The sequence below is a fragment of the Camellia sinensis genome, chromosome 13, assembly GCF_055761805.1.
Source record: "Camellia sinensis isolate YWXY chromosome 13, ASM5576180v1, whole genome shotgun sequence".
Taxonomy (NCBI): Eukaryota; Viridiplantae; Streptophyta; class Magnoliopsida; order Ericales; family Theaceae; genus Camellia; species Camellia sinensis.
The window spans coordinates 116,256,660-116,282,948 of record NC_138973.1 but is presented as its reverse complement, the minus strand read 5'-3'; the positions used below and the strand labels follow the sequence as shown (position 1 = coordinate 116,282,948).

The 26,289-nt window shown below is 35.4% G+C and overlaps 2 protein-coding genes across 2 annotated transcripts in view; both read right to left on the bottom strand.

Annotated features, from left to right (window-relative positions):
* Positions 1 to 1,589: 1,589 nt before the first annotated feature.
* Positions 1,590 to 26,289, bottom strand: part of LOC114313043 (receptor-like protein 6) — a 253,586-nt gene continuing 228,886 nt past the window's right edge. The window contains exon 2 of the mRNA XM_082903228.1: positions 1,590 to 1,977. The gene's annotated coding sequence lies outside the window, so the exon portion shown is untranslated. The remainder of the gene's footprint in view (positions 1,978 to 26,289) is intronic.
* LOC145805653 (receptor-like protein 9DC1) lies at positions 9,193 to 10,419 on the bottom strand. The gene has a single exon (XM_082900826.1). The coding sequence runs from the start codon at positions 10,417 to 10,419 to the stop codon at positions 9,193 to 9,195; it is 1,227 nt and encodes a 408-aa protein (XP_082756952.1).

The window sequence follows — 26,289 nt, the reverse complement described above, 5'->3', positions numbered from 1 at the left end:
ATAGTCACAATGATCCGAACTCTTTTGACAATGAATACTTTTATTTTATTTTATACAAGTTTAGAAATGTTATGTATGTGTATTTTTGGTTGGTTCATCTAATATGTGCTCTGTTTTTGTAACAGTAAAATGTTACTGTGAATTAGAGTGATATGTTACTGCGAGACAGAGTAACATGTTACTGTTTATATCAATTTTGACGGTAATTTTTTTTTTATAGTCAGCATTGATCTTATTTGATAGATTTTGATGAGAGGATTCTAAAAATGTTAATTTTATTAAAAACTGACATCTAAATCAAAAGTTATATTATTTTAAAATTTAAAATATTAAATTACTCACTAAGTATATTTTGGTAATAACGGTATGTGTTAAACTTTTCAAGAATTTTTTTTTTTTTTATTTTTCCTTAATGTATTAAAGTTTTATTATGAGAGGATTTTGATCAAATCCCCCTAAGAACTTTTTATACCAAAATATATTTTTCATATAAATTGATTTTCCACAATACAAATATTTTCTTTTTTGTTTTTTGATGTTTAGTTGGTACTTAAAATAAAATTTTCAATTGTTTGCAAGCCAAATTCTAGTTCAGTAAATTGTCTATTACTCCCTCTGTCGCAAAATATTATTCCATTTTGGGGAATCCAACTTTTTTTGGTAGTACAATTATTACATTTCAAAAATATTAACTTTTCAAAATTACCCTTTGGTAATATAATTATTACACTTCAAAAATATTAATTAATGAATTTAAAATAAGGGCAAAATAAAAAAAAATCATCTTATTTTAGTCATTGATTTTTGAAAAGACTAATATTTTGGAACGATGAAAAATTAAATAAGGGACTAATACTTTGGAATGGAGGAAATATATTTTTTCATCAAGTTGTTAATCAATTAGGTTACTTATGTAAAGAGTTCAATATTGTTATTTAAAATACATCATGATTTAAATTTAATTTTGAAATGTATATTTAAATTATAGTATTAGATATTTTCTTTTCAAATTCATGAAATCAAACTAATGTTTTGAACTGTTTGGCAAACTGGAAAAGAGAACAAATCAAGGCTTACTGGTTCAAAAATCACGTTAATCATAATCGAATTGTGATGTCATAATTACTTCAAAATATATTAAAAAGTACACTTAAAAAAAATTACACAGCAATAGACAAAGAATTATTATAGTCCAAGTGCAAAAGTATCATTATTAGGGGTGTAAAAATGGCTTGGCCTGTGGGTGGCCCGAAACCCGCCTACGGCCTGGGGTGGGCTCGGCCAGATTAGGCCCTGGCTCGAGCCCAGCTCGGGAGCCTAGGCTATCATTTTGAAGTCCGGCTCATTGGCCAGTTCAAGGCCCACTCAAAGCCTGACCCAAGGCCCAATGTCATTTTAGTGAAAAAGAATAAAATTTTAGTAGAAAAAATAGAAAAAAAAAATGTTTAAGCCCGCCCAGACTTAGTCTGCCAGCCAGCCCAAGGCCCAAATACTCTCTAGATCTGGGCCTAATTTTTTTGGCCCGTAACCCGGTCTGGCCCAGCCCAAACTTTGACGAGAACCTGCACGGCCCAACATGGACGGGCCAGGCCAAATTTACACCGCCAATCATTATTAAACAAACATATCTTAATTAGGTTAGGTTGGCACATGAGCTGCAAACCAAACCAATCATATTGAGCACCAAAGGCAAGGAACAGATAGACTGTTGCCAAGGAAGGAACCAACACAGCAAAAAAAAACACCAAAAAAAAGGGCAAAATACACCAAGGGAATTAAAAAGACAACACAAAGCAGAACCAAAAAAAAAAAAAAAATTCAACTATGACTCAACAATGTCATAAGAGCCAATTGCTGTCTGATTCGAGGCCAGCAGAGAAGCTTGTGATGGCTGCTGGGATCAAGGAAAAGATGGTCTCCAAAACTAGGTGGAAAAAGAAATTGTACCTCCCTCCCTCCTCCTTCACTGGAAACTTCCTGAAAAACAGTGATGTTATTTTCACATTTTTACTCAACAAATGATTATGTCTCTAATTGTGGCTGTAGACCATAAAAATAAGAAAAATAGTTGGAACACCAATTCAAAAATTGTCTAATAATTTCGACAATTGATTGCTGTGTGGAGCATTATTATTGTTGCATTTCTTTGCTTTGTTTGTGGCATTACAACAATACTACATACTCCTAAAAAACACAACTCCCATAATCCCACTCACATGTGATTGATTCAAGAAGGAAAACAAAAAAACAAAAAACAAAAACACGTAATTGGTTCACATCATTTGAAGGGTCATAGGGGTCTCAACTTTGGGGTCCCAAGCATTTTTGGTGGCCTTATTACTACTAGAGGAACTAAATTGTTCTCTTGATTGTGCATAAATATATGAAAGAGTCATTTACATGAAGTCCGCTAACTTATTGAGAAGTATTATTTTGACCTCTTAAACTATAAAAGTGTACAAATAAACCTTCTAAACTATTGAGAAGTATCACTTTGTTTCCTAAATTATAAAAACATATAAATGGTCTCCCTAAATTATAAAAGTGTACAAATTGAACCCTTAACAGAAGGGATTAAAGTGAAAAAATGTCAATAATTTAGGAGTTCCATTTGTACATATTTATAGTTTAAGGAATAAAGTGATACCTGTTAATAATTTAAATATATATATATATATATATATCAAAAGCCAAAACAGGCTTTGGGCCATTAGACCTTGACGAAAAATAGCGTCGTTGCACTTAATTGTTCGCCCTTTTTTTTTTTTTTTTTGGGTGAATTGTTCGCCCTTTCCTTGCACAGATGTTGCCCAATAACAGCCAAAAAGATTACCTAATTCATGAGGTGTCTTTCCCTAGTGAAATCCTCCCCACCATCTCCACTCATAAAATCTCCACAGAGGATTCAAGTCCCCTCCGTAAACCTGTATACTTCATTTTGTAGATCCACAACAATGATTCTCTCAAGGGTTTAGTTTACCTTTCAATTAAAGCTATTTTTAACAGTGATTTTTTGTTTTTTAATCTGTAAAATAATAAACTTTATTAAATCAAAACCATCAATAAAGATAGAAGAAGACAATGTTATAAACATCAAAATGAAACCTACTCATTCCAACTTGGTTGACACAAAAAAGAATCATCCAATCATTTGCAGCACCCACCTAATACTAGTTGAAGATTGAACAGCCAGCAAACACCCAAAAAGATACAACAGTCACTAATAAATGGGACAAAAGCAAAGGAAATCAAAACAGAGCAGAACAAACACTCTTCAGAGACCCCTAATGGACTTCAGATTATAAAAGCAAATCATTGATTGAATAACCCACCCCCTAGATATGGTATTTTTAACAGTGACTTAAGGCAAAAGAAAAAGACAAATGAACCAGGCATTTTTTATTGAATTCAAAACATATTTATCGTTTAATTTGAGGTTATTTATACAAAGGCCTCTTAAACTATTGAAAAGTATAAAATTACCTAAAGTATAAAAACATACAAATGGACCTGCTAAACTATAAAAGTATACAAATTGACCTCCTAAACTATTGATGCATTTCATTTTGACCCCTTTTGTTACCACATTATGAGTTAAACCAAACTTTCGATATTTTTTAGATGAAAATACCCTACAACACTATATATATTTATCATTCCACTATTATTGTTTTTAATTTTTCTAAATATAAGCATTCATCCATTATTATTGTCTTTTAAATATTTTTTTTCTAAATATATTTTTGAAGAAAGAATATTTAAAAAAAAATAATAAAACGAAACAACTCATAATATATATATATATATATAAATTAGTTAGTTTGATGAATGTTTACTTGAAGTTCATGCATCTCAAAACTTTCCTTCCAAATTATTCTATGTGAATAAAGTTCTCAAAGGGGCTCTCACGCCACAGTAGCAGTACACGTCACCCAAGTTTTGTAGTTGTTGACTACTGGATGTGATTTCATTTTTGTTTGAGCCTGTGTTGCTACTGTATGCCATTTTTTTTTTAGAGTTGGTGACTTATGGAGTGGAAGAGGTTTAGGGAGATGGACGGGTGGAAAATTGAGAGAAGTTGTCCTGGGTGTGTTATATAGAATGTTGAAGGATATTTTCATCTAAAAAAATGTCAAAATTTTGGTTTAAGTCACCATGTAATAACAAAAAGCGTTAAAGCGAAAACGCTAATAATTTAGGAGGTCAAATGATACTTTTTAATAGTTTAAGAGTCTCCATGTAAATAATCCTTAAATTTAATATACTTATCATTAATCTATATATATATATTGTTCTAAGCATTTTTTACTTAATTTTAAGACATTTTTCACCCTAATCCCTATACTAAACATAGCATAAAGTCACTTGTTAGTATATTTCCCTTTAATAAAAAAAAAATGTCATATGGTTTTCATTTTGTGAAAACAATTTTTGAAAATTTAAAAACTATTATGAAATATGTGACTAACTATAATAAGCACTGGCTTGGCATAATGGGTTGGGGTGAGTTGAGGCTAAAATAACCATAAAAGACAAAATAAGCTTTTTAGTCTCAGACTAAAAAATGTCACATTCAAATCATAATAATTTCATTTTTTCTCTTCAAAAGTTAGAAAAGTCAAAAAGTCCTTTATAAACGAGATTTTTTAGCTCCAGTCAAAAAGTCAACCCACATCCCAAACCAACTTACTATTCATGTTTTTGCTATAAATATGTACGTGTAAAAGATCAAGATTAGAAGGGAGTGAGGTGTGAAGCAGAAAGAAAAGAAAGAGTAGAGATGAGGAGAGAAAATGGTCAACACCATACTAAAATATATAGTTAAATTATTAAATAAATAACAGGACTAACATACTGAAAATCTATACCTAAAAGTTCTTGAAAAACTAAATACAAGTTCTTGAAAAACGTAATCCTCTATGGCCTTGTTGGAAAAGTTGGCTATTTTAGTAAGTTATTTTAGTTTTTTGCTATTTTAGTAGGCTAACATTTTTGTGTATGGGAAGATTGTTGGATTTTTTTTAGTTGAATGTGATGTTTGTGAGAGAAAAAGTGAAATGATTATAAATTTGATGTGACATTTTGTCTTATTAACTATTTTAGCTTATTTTGTCTTTTTGTGAATTTTAGCCTGAAATTGACTAAAATAGCCTTGCTAAATTATTACTTTATTTGCTTTATATATATATATATATATTATTTTTATAACAAAAATAACTTTTTTTATGTTTCTTAAAAAATGAGTTATTTTGAGAAAAATTTCTTGAATGTACAGTACTAATCACTAACAAAAATGTATTTTAGTCTCTTTTAGAATGGAAGTGCTTCTCTCCTATTGGCAAACCAACTGTTCTGTGTGTTGTTAGATCTCATTAACCTCTCATCTCAATAATTCAAATAATTCATTTTATAAATCTCTCAAAAAAAATTATTTTTACAAAAAAACTAAATTGATCAAATAATTATAACTACGTGATCAGATCACATTTTTTATTTTTTATTTATCAAAATGATTGATGAAAAATACAATTTTAAGAATAGACCATTATTATTTTAAAAACAAATATAATTTGATCATGTGTTTATGATTATCTAATTAATATAAATTTTTTACATACATAATATATTCAAAAGGCACTACAAGATAAATAATTTAAATCAACCAGATAGGTCTCGCGGTGAAGCCACCAAGACATAACATCACAATTAAGGTAACTTTACCAACTGGAGATTACATTATTAGAATTCTTTTTAACGTTAGTGATGACCTGGTCATGCTGATTTTGTAATGAATGTTGTACATAGAAATTATTTCCACAAGGATCTCCATACCATTATCTTCAATAAACTTCCATTCTTCACTTTATGGACCTACAATGATAATTCTCTTGTAAACAAGGACTTAAGATCATGTTTGTTTAGGCAGACTAGATAAAGAGATATTGTAATCTATCGGACTGTTAATCCTGAGATACATAATCTCTGGACTACTTGATTGAAATGATGGATGTCTCATGTTTGTTTATACATGGGATTAGATGACAGCAAATGACTATTCTATTAAATCCTATGTTTGTTTGTCATATTATGAAGAAAGATAACTATTCAAAAGAATATTTTGCCCTTTAAGGGGTTGTTTGGAGTGTCCTAAATAAGTGCACTTTTTGTCTTTTTAGACTAAAAAGTTGAGGGAAAAAAGATGGATGTTTGAGTTAACTTTTTGTGATTTTACGAAAAAATGTGTAATAAAAAATTGTATAAATAAGTGTATAGAAGAAGTAAGTGTAATACGCTATACGACACTTTTTTCTGGGCAGAGCATAGGAGATAAGGACATGATTGCCTCCTTCGCGGCCAACTATTTGAACTGTGTTGTTTAATTTGTGAGGCCTACCACGAGTCCCATTTTGATAATCTAAACCGTTCAATATGTAGAACTCGTCGATTTAAAAAATCACATTGATCGAATATCAAAATCACATTGATCGGATTAGTTTTTGTTCACCAGTTAACCATAACACCATCCTTTTTTTTATACAAAACTAATTTGATCATATAATTAGTGATATTCGATCAACGTGATTTTTTACAAACATATAATACTTAACGAGTTCTACATATTAAACGATTCAGATTATCAAAAGGTGACCTGTGGTGGCCCTCACGGGCCGAACAGCACAATCTAAATGGTTGCCCATGAAGGAGGCAATCATTTCTAGACCAGTACAGTAGACCAATCACGCGGACAACCCATCACTTCAACAAAATGTTGAGTTGTATTTTTTTATATGTAAATTTATTTATTTTTTTTTGTATTTTTTTGTGAATAGTGATAACTTTTTAGCTTTTTAAGTAATTTTTTGACTTTTTGTCTTTTTCAAGACATGCCAAACCAGAAATAATAGAAATACTAAATCTGAGTTATAAATTTTATTTAATTTTCTGACTAGAACGTTTAAAAATAAAAATCACGTAAATTTATTTTAATTTTTAGTTAAGATTTTTAAATTTTATTTTACTTTACTATGTATAATTATTACCATAAATGTACCAAATTTGAAATTTTTTTAGCTCCATGATATTACGTCAAATCCAACACTAACCTCCATTCATAGATACACATCATAGCATAGATCCATGGTACATAAAAAAATGAAAAAATAATAATAATAAATAAACATAACAGTAACAAGAAGCACATGTAAATAACAATAATAATAAAAAAAAAAACAAAAAAAAAAACATAACAACGGAACCAAGCGTGGAACCTTCTTAAACCAAGTGTGGAACAGAGCATCATGTCCACCGGAACATTAGAAATGTTGAGGGTTAAAAATGTATTTTTACTATCTAATCCTATGGGAGTTGTTATATCTTGGGTTTTGTATCCCACACCCCTCCACGTGACAGAATAATCCAACAAATTTGAGACTAAAGTCTGCATAGACTATGAGTCTAATATAAAATTTCTAAACCAAACAATAAACTATTCTATATTTCGGACATGGAGTCACATCGCATGAGTGAATCCCATCAAACAAACGTGGAAACACTAGGCATTTTTTCATTAAATTCAAAACACTTACCATTGAATTTAATACACTTTTCATTAATCAAAACTCACATATATATATATATATATATATAAAACATTCCTTTGACAAGGGTAATCCACATAATCCCACTTTCCCAACATATGAATCATTTTGAAATGTATCAAATTGATAGCCTCGAGGTATGGGTCCAACTAGATGGTTCATTGAAAGGTTTAAGACTGCAAGAAACGTCAAAGTCGTGAGTTGCTCTGGAATATCCCCAGTGAGTTGGTTCGAAGAGAGGTCTAACGATTCAAGCATTGATAGATTTCCCAATGATAATGGAATATCACCCGTCAGGGAGTTATGAGAAAAATTAAGCAATCGGAGAGCTTGTAGCCTTCCGATGACATTTGGAATCTCTCCTTTGAATTTATTGTCTGAGAAGTCAATTGTTGTGAAGATGAATAGAATATTTGATAGTTCAACATTCAACCCCTTTATGACTAGTTTTACAGAATCTTGATAATAATTTTCCCCCATATATTTCAAGGCTGCTTTATTTTTATCTACATGTCTCATGGCTTTGAAATTTCTGAAATATGTTACTGGCAGAAGTCCAGTGAACTTCTTGTGAGAGAGGTCTATGATTCGAAGCTTAGGAAAGGGAACTTTAATCCTTGAAGTGTTTATTGGAACATGAAATCTATTTGATTGCAGGATAAGAACCTGCAATTCTGGAAGAGACTCCAACCAGCAGGGGAATGTATCATTTAGTTTGTTGTTTCCGAGATCTAGTACTTCCATGTGTTTCAATTGGCCAAAGATCGTGGTACTTGTCCTTCCAAATGACTTCCATTCAAGTTAAGATTCCTCAAATGATTACTCTTTTCGAATGTCGTTGGAATGGTCCCATGAAAATCATTCATCTGTAGATCTAACACCGATAGCAATGATTTCCCAAACATTGTGGAATTACACCACTCAGTTTGTTATGAGAAAAATCGAGGACAAGGGAACTCAAATTGCAAATCGATGAGGGGATATCTCCAGTGAGCTTATTGTGTGAGATCAAAAAGTAAGACATAGAGAGTGCTGGAACTGGCACTGGTCCTTGAAGATAGTTATGAGAAAGATCTAAAAGATATGGAGCCTGCCCAACCCATTTTGGAATTTGACCATGAATTTTGTTGTGGGAAAGATTTAGTGTTTGGAGAAATGAAGCCTGCCCAATTTGACCATGAATTTTGTTGTGGGAAAGATTTAGTGTTTGGAGAAATGAAGCCTGCCCAATCCATTTTGGAATTTGACAATGAATTTTGTTGTTGGAAAGATCTAGTGTTTGGAGAAATGAAACTTGCCCAACCCATTTTGGAATTTGGCCATGAATTTTGTTGTTGGAAAGATCTAGTGTTTGGAGATAATTTGAGTTTCTTAAGAAATCTGGGAACTCGTTTATATTGCAAGAGGACAAACGGAATGTTCAAAGGCTGGGCAAGGTACCATTGTTATTACTACTGGTTTTGATAGACAGATTATTTGAAGAAAGATCAAGAAACTCAAGTTTGTTGAGGTTTAAGAAGACCTGGAACTCCAGAACACCACTAAAATTGTTTGATGAAAGATCGAGGGTAGTCAAGTTCACAAGTTTTGAAATTTATTGTGGAATGGGACCTGTGAGTGTACAATTTGATACATCAAATATAACAAGTTGCGTCAAGTTTACCACCCAACATGGGAATTGGCCACGGAAATTGTTTTCTCCAAGCATTAAAAACTCTAGATTTATGAGCTTACCAAAGCCATCCGGAATTGTCCCATCTAGATTGTTGAAGACAAGAATTAAGCTTATGAGTTGCTTAAGATTTGAGAGTGTAGAAGGGGGCTGACCATTGAAATTGTTCCACGATAGATCCAAATTCGTAATCTGTGTTAGATTCCCTAGTGATTTAGGAATGGACCCAAAGAAGTTGCAATGGGAGAGGCCCAAGGAAAATAAAGACTGGAGATGGCTAATTGAATCAGGTACCTCTCCAGATAAATTCGTAAACCCGAGATGTAACATCCTGAGGTTACTACCACTGCTCCAATTTACCATTGGAAAAACACCAGTTAGATGATCGTTACCTGATAACTCAAGTTCTTGCAAGTTCGGAAGGAGCAAAATTTCATGTGGTAAGTCCCCATGCAATGTGGTGAAGGGAAGGTATAGAGTCCTTAAAGAAGACAAATTCAAGCAATTGGGTAGACTTGAAGATATGTTCACTTGAAAAAGCAGAAGTTCTTGTAATTGGGTTAGGTTTTTGAGCAACATTCTAAAGTTGTGTGGTTCAAGTCTTAGTAATCCAGCATCATCGGAAGAAATACCAAGTGACACTAGTTTCGATAGGTGGGAGATTTTTGATGGGATTGAGCCTGAAAATTTGGAAAACGATAGTTCAAGATGTGTCAAACTTGGAAAATGGCCAATTCCTGATGAAATATGGGAGTAATTGAAGTCATTGAAGCTGAGATCAAGCAATTGTAGGTGAGATAGTTGGAAGAGGCTGTTGTTAGGATGAATGGTGCCATAGAGTTGGCTACAAGCGAGGTCAAGCTCAATCACATGACCCGTCAGCCCATCACATGTCACCCCATCCCATGAACAACAATTGCTAGAATTCTCGTTCCAAGACACCGTCTTTGGATAGGAATTCTCACCACAAAAGGAAGAAGCAGAACTGTTTATCGTAAAATATTGCTTAAATTGAAGTAGTGCATGCCTCTCATCATGAGGACAAAAATGATTTGTGGAAGGTAAGGTAGACAGAGATAACAAACAACTAACCTGATATTGCAGCATGAGATATAACAAGATTTGAAACACTGGTAAAAATCGCCCCATTTTTTCTTTTTATTCAATAAAAATAAGAGGAATGATGAGGGGGATTGCCAAAACAGAGAAGAGAATAAGTAGAATTGGGTGATGATAGCATTGATCTAACTCGTACCTTCTTATATAGTCTGCTAGTATATGTTTGGATAAGTGTGACTTTCAAATCAGGTGACTTTATTAAAAATATTATAAAGTTAACTATTACGAGCGTAGAGAAAAATTATAGAAGAATATTATTTAAGATGGAAGAGATATATTTTAGTATGGGGTCATGCTATAATACATGTTTTTAAAATGATGTGTATCATATACAAGTTATGATAACAAATGTCATAACTAAATCGTTTTGAGTTATAATTAAAAAAATAATAATAATAAGTCATAACCAAAGACCACATAAAGTAGACTTTTTCAATCATAACTAAAATAAATTTTTTTTTTTGATAAATAATCATAACTAAAATAATAATCAAAATAAATCATAACCAATATCACAATAAGTCATAATCAAGTCATAAATAACATGTCATAACTAAATATCACAGATGTCACAACTGGGGATGTGTATTATAAAATTTCTCTTTAGCGTATGATCTTGATAGTTAGAAAACTTTCATATAGTTATGTCAAATTTATTACGATAAAACTGTTTAATTCAATCTTGAAATTTATATATAAACTATCAAGTTTAAATTTAAATTTAAATTACTCTAATTAAATAACTAATGTTAATTCTATACATTTCAAATTCACCACCCACCATCCACCACCGACCTGCCACCACCATCAATCCACCCGTCACCGCTTTCCAACACCATCTTCCTCCGCCGCCGCCACCCGCCACTTGCGACCACTTTCCACCACCGTCTTCCGCCCCCACCACCCACCCAACCGCCACTTGCCACCACCTTCCACCATCGTCTTCTGCCCCCATCACCCACCACCTGCCACCATTTTCCACTACCGTCTTCCGCCACCACCACCCGCCATCATTTTCCACCACCGTTTTCTGCTGCCACCACTCGTCACCACCCACCACCCGCCACCACTTGCCATTTCTAACTCTTTTTTATATTTTTAAATTTTTTTAAATATTTTGTCTAAACCAAACGCGTTTATAGTTTATGTTTTTCTAAAAATAAATAAAAAATAAACAAAAACTAATTTATAAAATTTTTATAAATATAAATTGAAAACGTAAACGTTACCAAACAGACCTTAATAAGTTTAAAATCAAAGCAATGAAAATTACTAAGTAGATAGAAAAGTATTGAATGGCAAATTAAACCAAATCAAAATAGATTAAAAAAATGGTAAAATAAATAAAAAAATTCAAATGATAATCATCATACTGTGGATGTGGGTGAGTAAATTTCGACATGGCACGTGGGCAAGGTTTGGACTGAGCTTATACTATTTAATAATATTTTAAATGATTTTTTAAATATCATTTTTCTTACAAATTATTATATTTTTTTCACGTTGACCTTCATACTTCGATTTTTTTTAATTTAGTACATGAATTTTTCACAAATTGATCAATTAGACCCTTGTCATCACCTTTCGTCCACAATTGGACGGAATGTACTGATATGGAGGACAAATTGATTTTTAATTTGGGCGTAAATTGATTTTAAAGTATAGATTGGGGGATAAAATTAAATTTTAAATGTCACGTCAGCACATTCCGTCTAATTATAGACATAAGGTGATGGCAGGAATCTAATTAATCAATTTGTAAAAAATTCAAGTACTAAATTGAAATAAATCAAAATATGGGGATCAACGTGAAAAACGCGTGATAGTTTGGGGGAAAATAATATTTACTCTTTTTAAATTTGGTTTGGCCTAAGATTGGATCAATATTTTATTCTTAAACTTGTTAAAAAATAAATTTAAAAAATTAAGTCGGTTTGTAGCTTAATTATTATTCATTATAGTTAATTTTTATATTTGAAAATAAAAAAATATAATTAATTTAATGATCTGATTGCCTAAATTAATATTTTAAATTTTATAATTACTTTTTACATGATTAACAATACATAATTTATGTTTATAAGAAAATGAAATCAATTATAATAAATATATATATATATATATACATATTTATTGTATAATATAATTTGTAGACAAGTTAGGGTGGGTTGGACTTGAAGCACTAATCTTCAACCTAACTTATGTTGGGTAAATATGGTCAAAAGTTAATTTTTAACTTTTAACTCATTTTGAGTCACATTATTTCTCATATTTTTTACACATAAAAAAATAAAAAATAAAAAAGTCAAAAAAAAAGTTAAAAAGTCAATTTTTAATCAACTTTTCAAATCACCCCATTTTAATCAAATTAAAACATTTTACTCAAACCAACCTTTTATGAATCCAAATAATAATTTCAAACTCTATAAAGGTGTTGTTTGGGAAAAAGAAGTTGAGGCTATTGTAGCCTCATATATGAAATAAGCCAAAAAGCGTGAACAGTGCATGCGTGTGTACAACTAGGTTACAAACAACGGTTGAATTACCATTTTACCCTTTGACTATTTCAAAGGATAGTATATTGGGTTTATACACAGCTGAAACAAAGCCTCTGCCCTATTCTCATCTCTTCTGTCTCTCATAACTGATTGCAGCGACACAAGTTCGCGTGACTGATCTCTCTCCGGTGGACCTATCTCCGGCAGAGCTCTGTCTTCTACACAACACGACCGACGAAGAACTACGATAAGTAAATCACCTGAACTGATTGTACATGTAATAACTCGACCCTCGTATGTGATTCTGATATATTCTCAGTCCCTTACTCTATGCTTTCAAATGCTTACTGTGAAATTTTATGAGGAATTAAGGTTAATTAAGTGAATCATATGATTGTGGATACATATCTATTTAATAAGGAAAGTATCTGTCAAGATTAGATGTTTGAATCAGAAATTAAGGGCCTTAGAGACTTGATAATCCGAAATTGATTTTATATTTGAAATCAGCGTAATTTTAAAGTAATAATAAGCATTGCTGTGAAATTTCAATTTAGGATGATTAAACGATTTATTTTTTTCCTATTCATTTCTTATAGATATATGTGTGTTCTTTAACCATTTGACTTAAGAATTCCTAGCTTAAAAAAATCTCCTGAGAGAAAGAAACTAGAGGGGAACTTCTTCAAGATCAAAATTGGATAATTTAGAGGGAATTCAAGAGTATTAAGCTTAAGGTAAGTCTAACCCATCTAATTTCACTTTCTTTCCTTGCTTTAAAGTAGGAATTTCTTGATGTGGTGTGGATTAGGGTTGTAAGGGAATTCATATACACACGTGTGTGTGTTTGATAGTTAGTATGATAAGCTTATCATTTACTTGTTTTGAGTTAAATTGAGCCATCTAGTAAGAATTGTATTCTACTTCCTTAATTTTCAAGCTTGGCCCCATCTATATGACTAAGTGGCTGTATATATGTGTGTGTGTGTGTGTGTATGTGTGTTTGTGTGGGTGTATGGAAGATGTCAATACTTTGGAATTGGACATGTTCATGACTTGAAGATTATTGATCTTAATCAAAGTGAGGTAATATGTGTTGTGAATCCTATTCATGTAATTTTTAAGCCATATCCTATCAAATGCTAGATTTATCTTGGGCTTTATAAACACCTACCAAAGTGGGATTGTTGGTGGAAATTTGGACTGCCCAAACAGGGAAATCGCCGCACGTGCGGGGGTCATGGCCGCACGTGCGGAGAATGGCAAATTTTTGAGTTCAGCTACTGCTAAAAAGGTACATACAGGGATTTCCAGCCGCACGTGCGGGACCAACCGCCGCACGTGCAGAGCTCACAGCCGCACGTGCAGGCCATGCTGAAAAAAATGGTTTTGCTCCGTTTTGCGTGCTTGACCCTCGGATATTTTTAGAATTTGTATTTTATGCCTACTGATGTTGTAAAATTCATTTGAAGTGAAATGAAACAAAAAGTAATGTAACAAAGAGAAATGAACTAATTTGCAAGTTATGAATGTGTACAGGTGTAGACACCCCATTTTTTACCGCCCTTAAGACTTGGACGCGACTGATGGTTTACATGGTGGAGAAAGGTGTGCAGGGGAAAAGTTCAGTTTCTTCGGCAAGGAGAGAGTTAAATCTCAACTTCATATCCCTTTTTGGACCAAAACAATCTTGATCAAAAGATTTTAGACCTTAAAACCCTCTCTTTCAAAACGTTTTTGAAATAAAGTTTTTATGATGTTCCGAGGCTCGCATTTTGTCAAATGTTGCGCTTTTCGGTAAACCGAGCAAGGACAAAGTGGAAATGAATGAAAGAAAGATGAAATCTTTGAAAAATATTTCAAAAAACCTTGTCTAGGGGTTTGGATTTGAAGAAAATAGGAGAAGAGAGACGAAAACTAGTTTGGGAGAGGTTCAGCATGAATCCGGGTAGGACCGAAACTGCACGACTCCACCGAAACGAGCATAACTCTTTACACAGGAGGAATTTTGATGCGAGGTTGGCGCCATTGGAAATATAACTTTTGGGGCTTCAATGTGGCCACATGGCAAACCAGAAAATCAAATGGCCGACCAGATTTTTTGGTCAAAAGTGGTTCAGCATGAATCCAAGAAGGAGAAAAAACATCTGCGCGGCTTCACCGAAACGGACATAACTCTTTACAAAGGAGGAATTAAGATATGAGGCCACCACCATTGGAACGATTACTTCTGGGGCTTCATTTTTCACTCAAGAATATCCTAAGGACAAATCCAGGTGGGGGAGATATGGTTGGTTGAAGTCCGGTTGGACCGAATCTGCGCGGCTTCACCAAAACTAGCATAACTTTTTGCACAGGAGAAATTTTAATGCAAGGTTTGCGGCATTGGAAAGATAACTTCAAGGGCTTCATGGAAGACCAGATTTAGGCCTTGAACCTTTTGAACCCTGGTCGGCCGGCCCGGGCAAGTGGTCGGTCGACCACTTGAACTGGTCGGCAACTACCCTCTGTTTTGTCTCTCTAAGTGTGTTCCAGCTATGCCAGCTGTGTTCCATTTGACCCACTGTCCGAGATTTGAGCCCTTTGTTTCTCTTCTTAAGCAAGCTTTGGTCCCTTTGCTTAGTTAGGAAGAGAAGGTTGACCCTTTTGGTCTAGCTTCCTCAAGAAGCTTGACCCTTTTGGTTAGCTTCCTTTAGAAGCTTACACCCTTTACTTGAGGCTTCCTAAAGAAGCCATGGCCCTTTGTCTTCTATAAGACAAGTTCTCAACTCCATTTTGCAAGGTTAGAAAGTTTGGCCAAGGCACATGCACTCCACCCTCCACAGCCTTCTTCTCCAAAGCTCCAAACCCTAATTTTCTTGGCCATTTACACTACACCTCTAAGCCTAACACCTCCACCATCTATTTCAGCACCTTAGAACTCATTTTCAGAGGTTCAAAGCTCACTTTCTTGGTTCGAGGTTGGCTGCATTGCTGTGCTACAAGGGTAAGTCCTCATTTCTCCAATTTTTGCATTATTTTGCTCTATACCTTAGCTCCATTTGCAAGCATTTTCCAGCCTTGGTGTAAACTGAAAATAGTCTTATTTTGAGCTCCTCTTCATGTTTGTTTAAGAGTACTTTTCTGTTTGAGGTCTCCTACCCCCTTATATGCTTTATCTCTCTTTTAGGGCTTATTTTGCATGATATATTAGCCTTATTTGTGAGCATTTTTAGACCTCGACCTAAACTGAAGAAAGTCTTTTTTTGACCTCCTCTTTAAGTTTTATTGAGGCCACTTTTCTGTTTGAAGTCATTTTCTTCCTTGCATGCTTCATTTCCCCATGTTTTGAGCCATGCATGTGAGCATTTGCATTGGTCTTGTTTTGGCCTCTTAGCCACTGAAATCCAGTGAATTTTCAGTGGCCTTGATGTGTCTTTGAGCTCCAAAATCATAGAGGGGTGACCTTCTCACCCCTCATTCTCTTTACTAGCATTGTTGGCCTTCCAAAGGGACTCTATTTTGCATGCATTGAAGTCATGTTTCAGGCCTCATTTTGTGAGTTTTATGGTCTGCATTAGCTCTTTCCGAAGCCCATTTTGCCATATTTTATGCCTACAATGCATGTGTAGAGCAATCCCATCCAAGGCTCTTCAAGGGAGCCTTTCTTTGCATGTTTCCTAGACTGATTTCAGGGCCTATTTGTTGAGTTTTAGGGCTGTCATAATCCATTTCCAGAGTTGGTTTTTCCATGCTAGGTGTCTATCTTGTATGTGCTTAACAACCCCTTGCAAGGCCCTCCAAAGAAGCCCCTCATTTCTACATGCATTGGCTGCATTTTAATGAATATTTGGGCATATTTTGGCATGTTTTATTCACTGTTTTTGGCTGGTTTGATGAGTTCTCATTTGCTTCATATACATGCCATGTAAACCATGCTTGCTAGCCAATGTTGCATGCTATTTTAGTCCATCATGTTAGCATATTTTGGCCATGCTCTAAACTAGAAATGTGCATGTTTTGGGACTGCCTTGGCTTTGTCTTTTGACTTCATGATCAAATAATGCTTGCTCTGTATACTTATGGTTCAATACAAGTGCCTAGTTTTGAGTTTCGAGGCTTATTCCATGCATCGGGTGGCATATTTCCATGTTTCAGGACCATTTAGCATCTTGTTTCAGCGCTAGAAATTACATGTTTGTATGCCATCTTTCATCCCTTGCCATGCTTTGGTAGAGTGGTATTTTATGCCTTAGGTTCGGTCCTCGGTATGCGTGCACGTGTGCACACATTCCGGTTGTCTCTTTTCCATCTCATGGCCACTGATGTGAGTGTGGCTGAGGTCCACTCATGTTGGTGTAAGTCCATCGTGCATTGTGTATACCATTTCGGTCCATAGCATTGTGTATGCTAGGTTACATGTTAGAGCATTGTGTATGCCATGTTGCATCGAGCATTGTGTATGTCATTTCATAGTATTGCGTATGCTAGGTTGTATGTTGGTCGCATTGTGTATGCCATCTCATTTGCATCGTATTTAGGATAGGAGTTAGCCCAAGCACGGGAAACGAGGGACGTTTCATACTCCGAGTGACGGAACGTGTCTCAATTCCCGGTCGCCGACGCTCCGGATTACCCATGATGGAGTTTAGGTCTTGTTGTATTTTCATGTGCATTCATTTGACATCAAGTCGTGCAATTCGACTCCTCGATCATCATGCATCGAGATACGTGATTGGTGGCACGAGGATCGAGGACTACACCCCCTGAAGAGTAGTCATGCATACATATGTGAAAATACTTTGTCATGCCCCTTTCTTGCTCTCTGTTGCAGCAAATCAGAAATCAACAGTCTTCTGGAGCTTCGCACAGCATTCCGGGATTAATTGCAAACAGAGGCGAATCGGGGCATCGCAATGGATTTCCGCGCCAGGCAACTCAAGCATGCATCTTTCATCATTCGGAACAGAGCTGAGGCGGTCCATAAGCTTGCATGCTAGTTTATTTGCTTTCCTAGTTAATTTGTTAATTAATTAGGGTTTTGTAATAGTTAATTATTTATTCGGACTGTATTATTCTTTCGGAACCTCCGAGCGAGGGCGCAATTGTAATAAGTGTGCGTGTGTGTGATGCATATCTTCCAACCCCACGTCTTTCTCCGTTTTATTTACCAGCTTATGATGGTTAGTTTAGGGCATGTTTCAATTAGCATACTTATGCTTGCATGTTTGCATCATTCATCTGTCTTGCATGCACCGGGCTCGGCACATCATACTAACTGCATTTGTATTTCAATTTCAAATTGAATACGCGTTAGCTGTAGCATCATCATATGCCATCTTAGAATAGCCGAGCCTATTGTAGTTGCATTCCTGCATGTGTTGCATTAGGCATTTCTGTATAGTTAGGATCATGCATGAATTTCTAACATAGCTTTTGTTTTGGCTTGGAGTACTCGGTGAGTGTTTATGCTTTAGCATCCTTGCATGTGTGTGAGTGACTGCCATGATAGCATGTTTACCATGAGGCTAACTGCTTATGTGATATACCTGCCTGAATGCCTGTGGGTGAAGGTTGGATTATCTGGATTGGAACAATTCATCAATTGCGAGTTTTAAGCCCACTAGATAGTGGCAAACCATGTTTTCTAAGCCCACCTGAGGGTGGCAAATCCACATTTTAGCCTACTTGCGAGTAGCAAACCGTTTTCAAAACAAACATGAGATGTTTCGTTCCAATTCAGGCGATCCAGTCTATACTTGTATGCTGCGCGCATCACATAGTAAATCTAGGCTAATAACAAAATAAGAACGCATAATGTTTTCAAAATTAGATATCATGGTTAGTAGAGGCCGATCTTTGATCGGGCGAGCGGGGGTGCTCATGAAGTGACCTTCCCCAATCGTACCCAAGTTCCTGAGCCGAGGCAACTTTGGTGATGACGGACACGTGACCTTAGGCAACGAGTCAGGGTTTCCTAAATTCCCCAAAAAATAAATATTTAGGTGGCGACTCTGTATCTGGCAAAGCAGTCCATGTTTGGCACTTCTTTCAAAAAAATCTGTTTTTAAAAACGATTTGCCGGATTTGGACTCTTTGATGATTCATCGGTCTTGCATTGCACTCTAGGAGATTAGATACAGGACCGTGACTTTGAGTCCTGAACTGTAGTGAGCCCAAACGAACAGAACGGGGGATTCATCCTCCCGGGGCGTTCGGGGACGTTTACAACAGGACACACTCTAGGAGGAACTAGCACGTCGTCACAACACTGTAAGTAGTGGTACTGCCATAGTATGCTTTACTTACAGCTAATGATTGCCACTAGCATTCTGTTATCGCATGTTAATTATATAACTATGTGAATGGTTCAAAAAAAATGTGAATGAATGATGGAAAGGATGCGAATACTTTCATATGACTCTAGAACCTTGTAAGATTTTGAAACTAGCCTGCACTATTGATATCTGGGCCAATGGCCAATCTGTATTTTCTGGTATGAAACAAAGTGTTGTATGGAACTAAGTGCTACAATGTGAGTCACCTCTACAATCCGTGCGAGACACCTCTTGAGTTCACACATGCATGAAAAGGGCTTAATGCCAATCTGTTTAAGAGCTCAATGCCAATCTGTTTAAGGGCTTAATAACATTCCGTTCAAGGGCTTAAAGCCATTATGTTTAAAAGTTGGGCCTAAGGCCGGTCTGAAATTAATATAGAATCAGATTAACCACATGATCTCAGCATTTTATACACGCATTGATATGCATTATGTTTATGTTGAGCATCGGATTGTTTAAGTACTATTATTCACTGAGCCTGGCTCATTTTCTGTTATGTCTGCTTCTGTAGGTAACCAACCGGGAGGTCAGTCCTAACCCATGACGCCCGTCCTCTTTTGTTAACCTTTGTGTGTCCAGGCCCTAGATGAAGCCACTCACATTTTTGTGAAGTTTTGACGAACTTTTGGCATTGCACTCTAATTATTGGCCTAAGGTTGAAATGTGTATAACACTTTCTTCTATAATGTTTTTGTTATACGCCCAATCATAGGACTAGGTCTGCATATGTGCATATATATAACCGATGCCCAGGTGCATGTTTCTGTGCGTTATTTACCTGTTATGATGTTTGTGATCCTGGCATGATAGCGGTAGCTCAATGGAGATTGTTTACTATTATTTTATGGTATTTAACGCTTCCGCTCAGGCCCCGTATGTTATGTATGTCAGGTTAAAAGTCCGTTTCTGAACAGTTCATGCCCAAACTTTTAGGGCGAGTTTGGGGCGTGACAGTACATCTGTTTGTTACCTTTGCCAACTCAGTTATGTTGATTTTTCATTCTGGTCTACAAGATCTTGCTGTGTTTTGCCCCATACTGATGGTATTCGGTGGATATTTTGGCCGATCTGGTGATGATCTGTCTTTTCCCAAATTTAAATCATCGAGAACAACGTTTTTTTTTTAAACAAATGTAATGGACACAAAATTGGTGATGATCTATCTTTTCCCAAATTCAAACAAATGTAATGGACACAAAATTTATTTGAAAAAAAATAATTATTTGAAAAAAAATAATTAATTGACGACAAAATAATTGAAGAAAAATACATATTTGGAAAAAAAAAATTCATTATAAACTAATGATTATTAATAATTTATAAATTTTAAAAAATTTATGAATTATATTAATGGGTCAGGTTTAACAAATGGCAGAAGGTTTGTTCATATATATAATTAATTGTGTACAAGTTTTACATTTTTTTTTTAATGTGTAGATGTTAAAAATTACAATTCAAATAACCCAAATGACAATCCTTTTTATTTTTTTGTTACCTAGGTCACCAATTGGAGCCAGCATAGATTAAACTTTGAAAAAAAAAAGGGACTGATGTGCAGATCCGTACGTCCCACGTAAGCCAATGCCAGTTTGGAGTTCAACGGCTGGCAACTTGGTTATGTAGGGGGCAGTTTGGTTATTTAATAACAAAACATCATATCAAACACTTTTTTTAATACAATCATTTACAAATATTTTAATCTATCTTTCCAAACACACAAACTAAAATAACTTATTAAAATAGTCAAATAATAAAAAATTCTAAAAAATAGCCACTTCTCCAATGAAGCCAAATTATGATAGAGTTTGAGAAGGGCGAACGCAACCAACTAATCATGTCTTATTAGTAGCGGTCATTCAGCTCAATATTTTTAAGATTTGAAAAAGATTAATTTGCCCATAAGATTAGGCTAAACTAAGATTTTATGCTCATTTAATATTGGAGAATTTACGCACATATTTTAATTTATAAACTTATACTCTATTAAATTTTAACTAAAATTTTTTAAATCTTCAAGTCTCATTAAATTTTTAATAGTCTGAATTATCCTTCAAATAATAATTGTTCATCATTTATGATTATTTATAAGCGAACATGATGATTTGACATTTATTTTGATTTTCAAAACTTTAAAACATCAATTTTCAAATTGAAAAAACTAAAAAAACAAAAATTATGTGAAAAAAAAAATATAACTTTTTTTTTGAAAAAATTGAAAAAACTAATTTTTTTTTTGTGCAAAACTGAAATTTTTGTATCTATAAAGAAGTATGATGATAGAACATTAATGTGCAAAACTGGAAAAAAAAATGATGATATTATCAATTTTAAAACTGAAAAAAAAATTATTAATATTCTCAGTATTATTAGATAGTTGAATCAAACTAATAAGTAAAAGGGTAAAAACGTTTAATCTTATTTTCTGTTTTTTTATCAGTTAGTTAAATAATTATCTGGAATATTATTATACAAAATTGATAATGTTCCTAATTTTAAAACTTTAAAACAAAAATTGATAATATTCTCAGTTTTATTAAATAAGACTTATTGATTTAAAAAATCTTAAATAGAACATGAGATACCATAACATTTGTAAATAAGATTTTTAAGTAATTAACTCTGAAAAATCTAGAAATCCCCTAGATGTTGATTTGTGATTATGTATCAATTTTAAGCAGAATATAACAATCCCAATCAAACAATCAAGACAAAGAGACACAGCGATTTAACGTGGAAAAAACCACAATTGGACACCTCCAACTGTGATCAAAAAACCACGGGCAACAGCCACAAGAACAATCCACTAAGAAGAATTAAAGGAATTACACAGGTATACTCTCAATTACCTAGCGAATCCACAACGCCTAATTGAACCAACCTCTATGTGCCTCTTCCAACCCCATCTTCACCACGGAATTGTCTTTCTGATGAGCCACTCCGGATTCCACCAAAGCTTCAGGCTCGAATTCTTCAGAATCCACAACTGAAGAATAACTCTCTCTTTTGTGTATAACAAACAAACCTTTGATGTACTCTCTTTAGATCATGAGTTGAATACTCAATAAAAACATCAAAGAAAACTCCCAAAGTATCCCCAGATATAAACCCTAGAAACCAAAAAGAAGATCTGGAGTCGTTCAAATCAAAATCTGACCCAATACGCGAATTTATAGAATCTGTCCCGCGATCTCCGCTCGAGCTCAACACAGCCCGCTCGAGCGGACTGACCAAAAACCGCGTGCGAACAAACTGAGATGCGCTCGAGCGTAGGAGAATCCGCTCGAGCGTAAAATCACACCTTCCAGTATTTTTACAGGCGACTGCAGAGATGCTGAGAGCTTCCAATCCACGCTCGAGCGCCTGTTCCTCCGCTCGAGCGGACAGGCCAAAACTGGAAAATCTGGAAAAATAAAACATGATCGAACAGGCAACTTTGAATGCATTTTTGCATTTTGCTTCGGGGGCGCTGCCCCTCGACCCCGCCGTGGCGCTGCCCCGGACCCGCCAAGGGGCGCTGCCCCCTCGACCCCCGCGAGCTGACCGGGCAGCTCGATCCCCGTCATAATCAGCGAAGTGGCAATCTTGAAAGCTTTATCATCACAAACTTCTCTGAAATGCTTGATTCGGGTTGGATTCGCATCTAACAACTCATAGCCTCACTGAAATAAAAATGCGAATAAAATTACAACTCAAAGGAGTTTTGTCAAACGGGATTGCCAAGAAATAAAACCTAACAAACTCTTTAATATTTGGCCTGATTGGGGTAAAGAATTATAACTCAGCCCAATTCGTCTATTTATAAAATATTAATTATAAATTAATATTTTTCTTGTTATAAAATAAAGTAGACAAAATATAGGACAAACTTCATTTTATGCCCTATGATTTGGGCCGGGTGTGGTTTACCTCCCTAACATTCGAAAATCACCATATAGTTTCTGGACCAAAGTGCACCGTCAGCTTTTCCATATAAATTAACGGAATGTGAGGCTCAAGCGTCTAAAAAGAGAGTAAGTTGATTTTTAAGACTAAATTACCCCTTATTTACCTTTAAATTTACAAAATATACCATTCTTCTTCCTTCTTCTTTATTGTTTCTTTTTCTATGGTGGGTTAAAGATGAGGGTTTCGAAGTTTGTAATTTGGGAAAATTAGAGCGTTTGGGGAGAAAATGGAGACAATGAAGAAGAAGAATCTAATTTCCCCCACTACGCCAAAACAAGGCATAAACGGCGGTTTTTTTAACGGCGGTAACGAAAACCGCCGTTAATACCGCCATTAATTTATCATTAACGGCGATTTCATTACCGCCGTTAAAAAAACTGCCACTAAAGTGTCTTTAACGACGGTAATGAAACCCTCTATTAACGGCAGTAACAAAACCGCCGCTAATGCCCGCCTTTAACAGCGGTAACAAAACCGATGCTAATGCCCAATCATTACCGCCATTAATGGCGGCGGTCTTTGCCGGAGGAGCTCCGGCGAAACTTCAGTGTGCTCCAGCGAAACTCCGGCGAGCTCCGGCGAAACCATCTACAATAAAGTAAAAGTAATGTTTAAATATTTATTTAGGAAATATATTTCATGAAGAGTGGCTATGGTAGAGTGGTTGGTGTGGGTGGATGAGAGGTCTTGGGTTCAAAACTTGGGGAGTGCAAGAATAAAGAATTACTTTTTGAAAAAATCTGAACCTATTTACGGCGGTAAAAAACCGCCGTTTTTGGTCCTATATTACCACCGTTTTTGGTCGACTTTTAACGACGGTAATTTACCTTTTTACGACGGTTGTACTTTTTCCGACACGCGCATAAACGATGGTAACGAAACAGCCGTTAATACTGCCGTTAAAGGTTTTAACGGCGGTTTTACAGCCTTTAACGGCGGTAAAAAACCGCCGCTAAAGCCCAATTTTGGCGTAATGCCCATACCTTGAAAATCAATTACATATATATATATATACGTATATTCACAATTTGGAAGTTATTTTTTGATTACTATGATCTTGACCAACATGTGAACAAGAAGGACAATTGCTGGCCATGAGTCTGGTAATAGACTACCAAAAGGTTGGATCAAGATTCATTTGATTAGGATCCAGGTCCCATTAAATTTAATGATATAATATCCAATAATATGCATATACATATATATATATATATATATAAAGGATAATCTAATTATTACTTGAGAAATTGTAGACGTCCCCGAACGCCCCGGGAGGAACGAGCTCCCGTTCCGTTCATATTGGGGTCACTACAGCTCAGGACTCTCAAATTTGTCACGGTTCTAAGTCTGAACCAAAGAGTCCAAATCCGACAAATCGTTTTGAGAAACAGATTTTTGAAAAGAAGTGCCAAAGATGGACTGCTTTGCCAGATACAGAGTCGCCACCTAAATGTTTTTTTAATGGGAAATTTAGGAAACCCTGACTCGGTGCCAAAGGCCACGTGTCCGTCATCACCAAAGTTGCCTCGGCTCGGGAACTTGGGTACGATTGGGGAAGGTCACTTCGTGAGCACCCCCGCTCGCCCGATCAAAGATCGGTCTCTACTAACCATGATATCAATTTTTGAAAACTTTGTGTGTCTTTACTCCGGTTATTAGCCTAGGTTACTATGTGATGCACACAGCATATAAGCATAGACTGGGTTGCCCGAATTGGAACAAAACATTTCATGTTTGTTTATTTGAAAGTGGTTTGATGGTGCTACCCGCAAGTAGGCTAAGACGTGGATTTGCCACCCTCGGGTGGGCTTAGAAAACATGATTTTGCCACTATCTAGTGGGCTTAAAACACACATTTGATGAATTATTCCAATTCAAATAACCCAACCTTTACCCACAGGCATTCAGGCAGTTATATCACATAAGCACATAGCCTCATGGTAAGCATGCTATTCATGGCAGTTACTCACACGCATGCGAGGATGCTAAAGCATAGAACTTACCGAGTACTCCAAGCCAAAATAGGAACTACATTAGAAATCATGCATGATCCTAAGTATACAAAAATGCTTAATGCAACACATGCAAAAATGCAAACTATAGCAGGCTCGGCTATTCTAAACATGGTATATGAAATGCTACAACTATCATGTATTCAGTTTGGAATTGAAAGTACAATGCAGTTAGTATGATGCGCCGAGCCCGGTGCATGCAATACAGATGAATGATGCAAACATGCTGTCATACTGTATGCTAATTTAAATATGCCCTAATCTAACCATCATAAGCAGATAAATAAAAGAGAAGAAAGACGTGGGGTTGGAAGACATACATCACACTCACGCACACTTATTACAGTTGTGCCCTCGCGCAGAGGGTCCGAATAAATAATACAGTCCCGAATAAAAGAATATTACAGTCCAAATATTACAGTCCAAATAATATACAAATTCCTAATTAATTAACAAATTAACTAAGAAAATAAATAAAACTGGCATGCAAGCCAGGGACTGCCTTGCTTCTGATAGATGATGCATGTCCGGGTTGTCTTGCGCGGAAATCCACCGGGATGCCCCAATTAGCCTCTGTTTAGCAGTTATTCTTGAAAAGCGTGCCAAGCTCCGAAAAGTTGTTGATTCTTTATTTTGCTGCAACAGAGAGCAGGAAAGGGGCATAGCAATGTATTTTCACAGATATATGCATGCCTCGATCCTCGTGCCACCAATCACGTATATCGATGCATGATGGCAGAGGGGTCGAAATGTGCAATTCAATATAGGATGAATACACATGAAAACACAGCTAAAACCTAACTCCATCATGGGTAATCCGGAGTGTCGGTGACTTGGAATTGAGACACGTTCCGTCACTCGGAGTACGAAATGCACCTCGTTTCCCGTGCCCGGGCTAACTCCTATTCCGAACACGATGCAATAATGCATGACATGCATGAAATGCAACTAAGATACAATCCTAACATACACAATGCTATGGAATGACATGCCTCGAAATACGTGCACACGGGCACGCAAACTGAGAAAATGACAGAATGCGATCTAAGATACAACCTAGTATGCACTATGCTGTGAAAATGAGATGCCTCGAAATGCGTGCACACGGGCACGCAAACCGAGGCA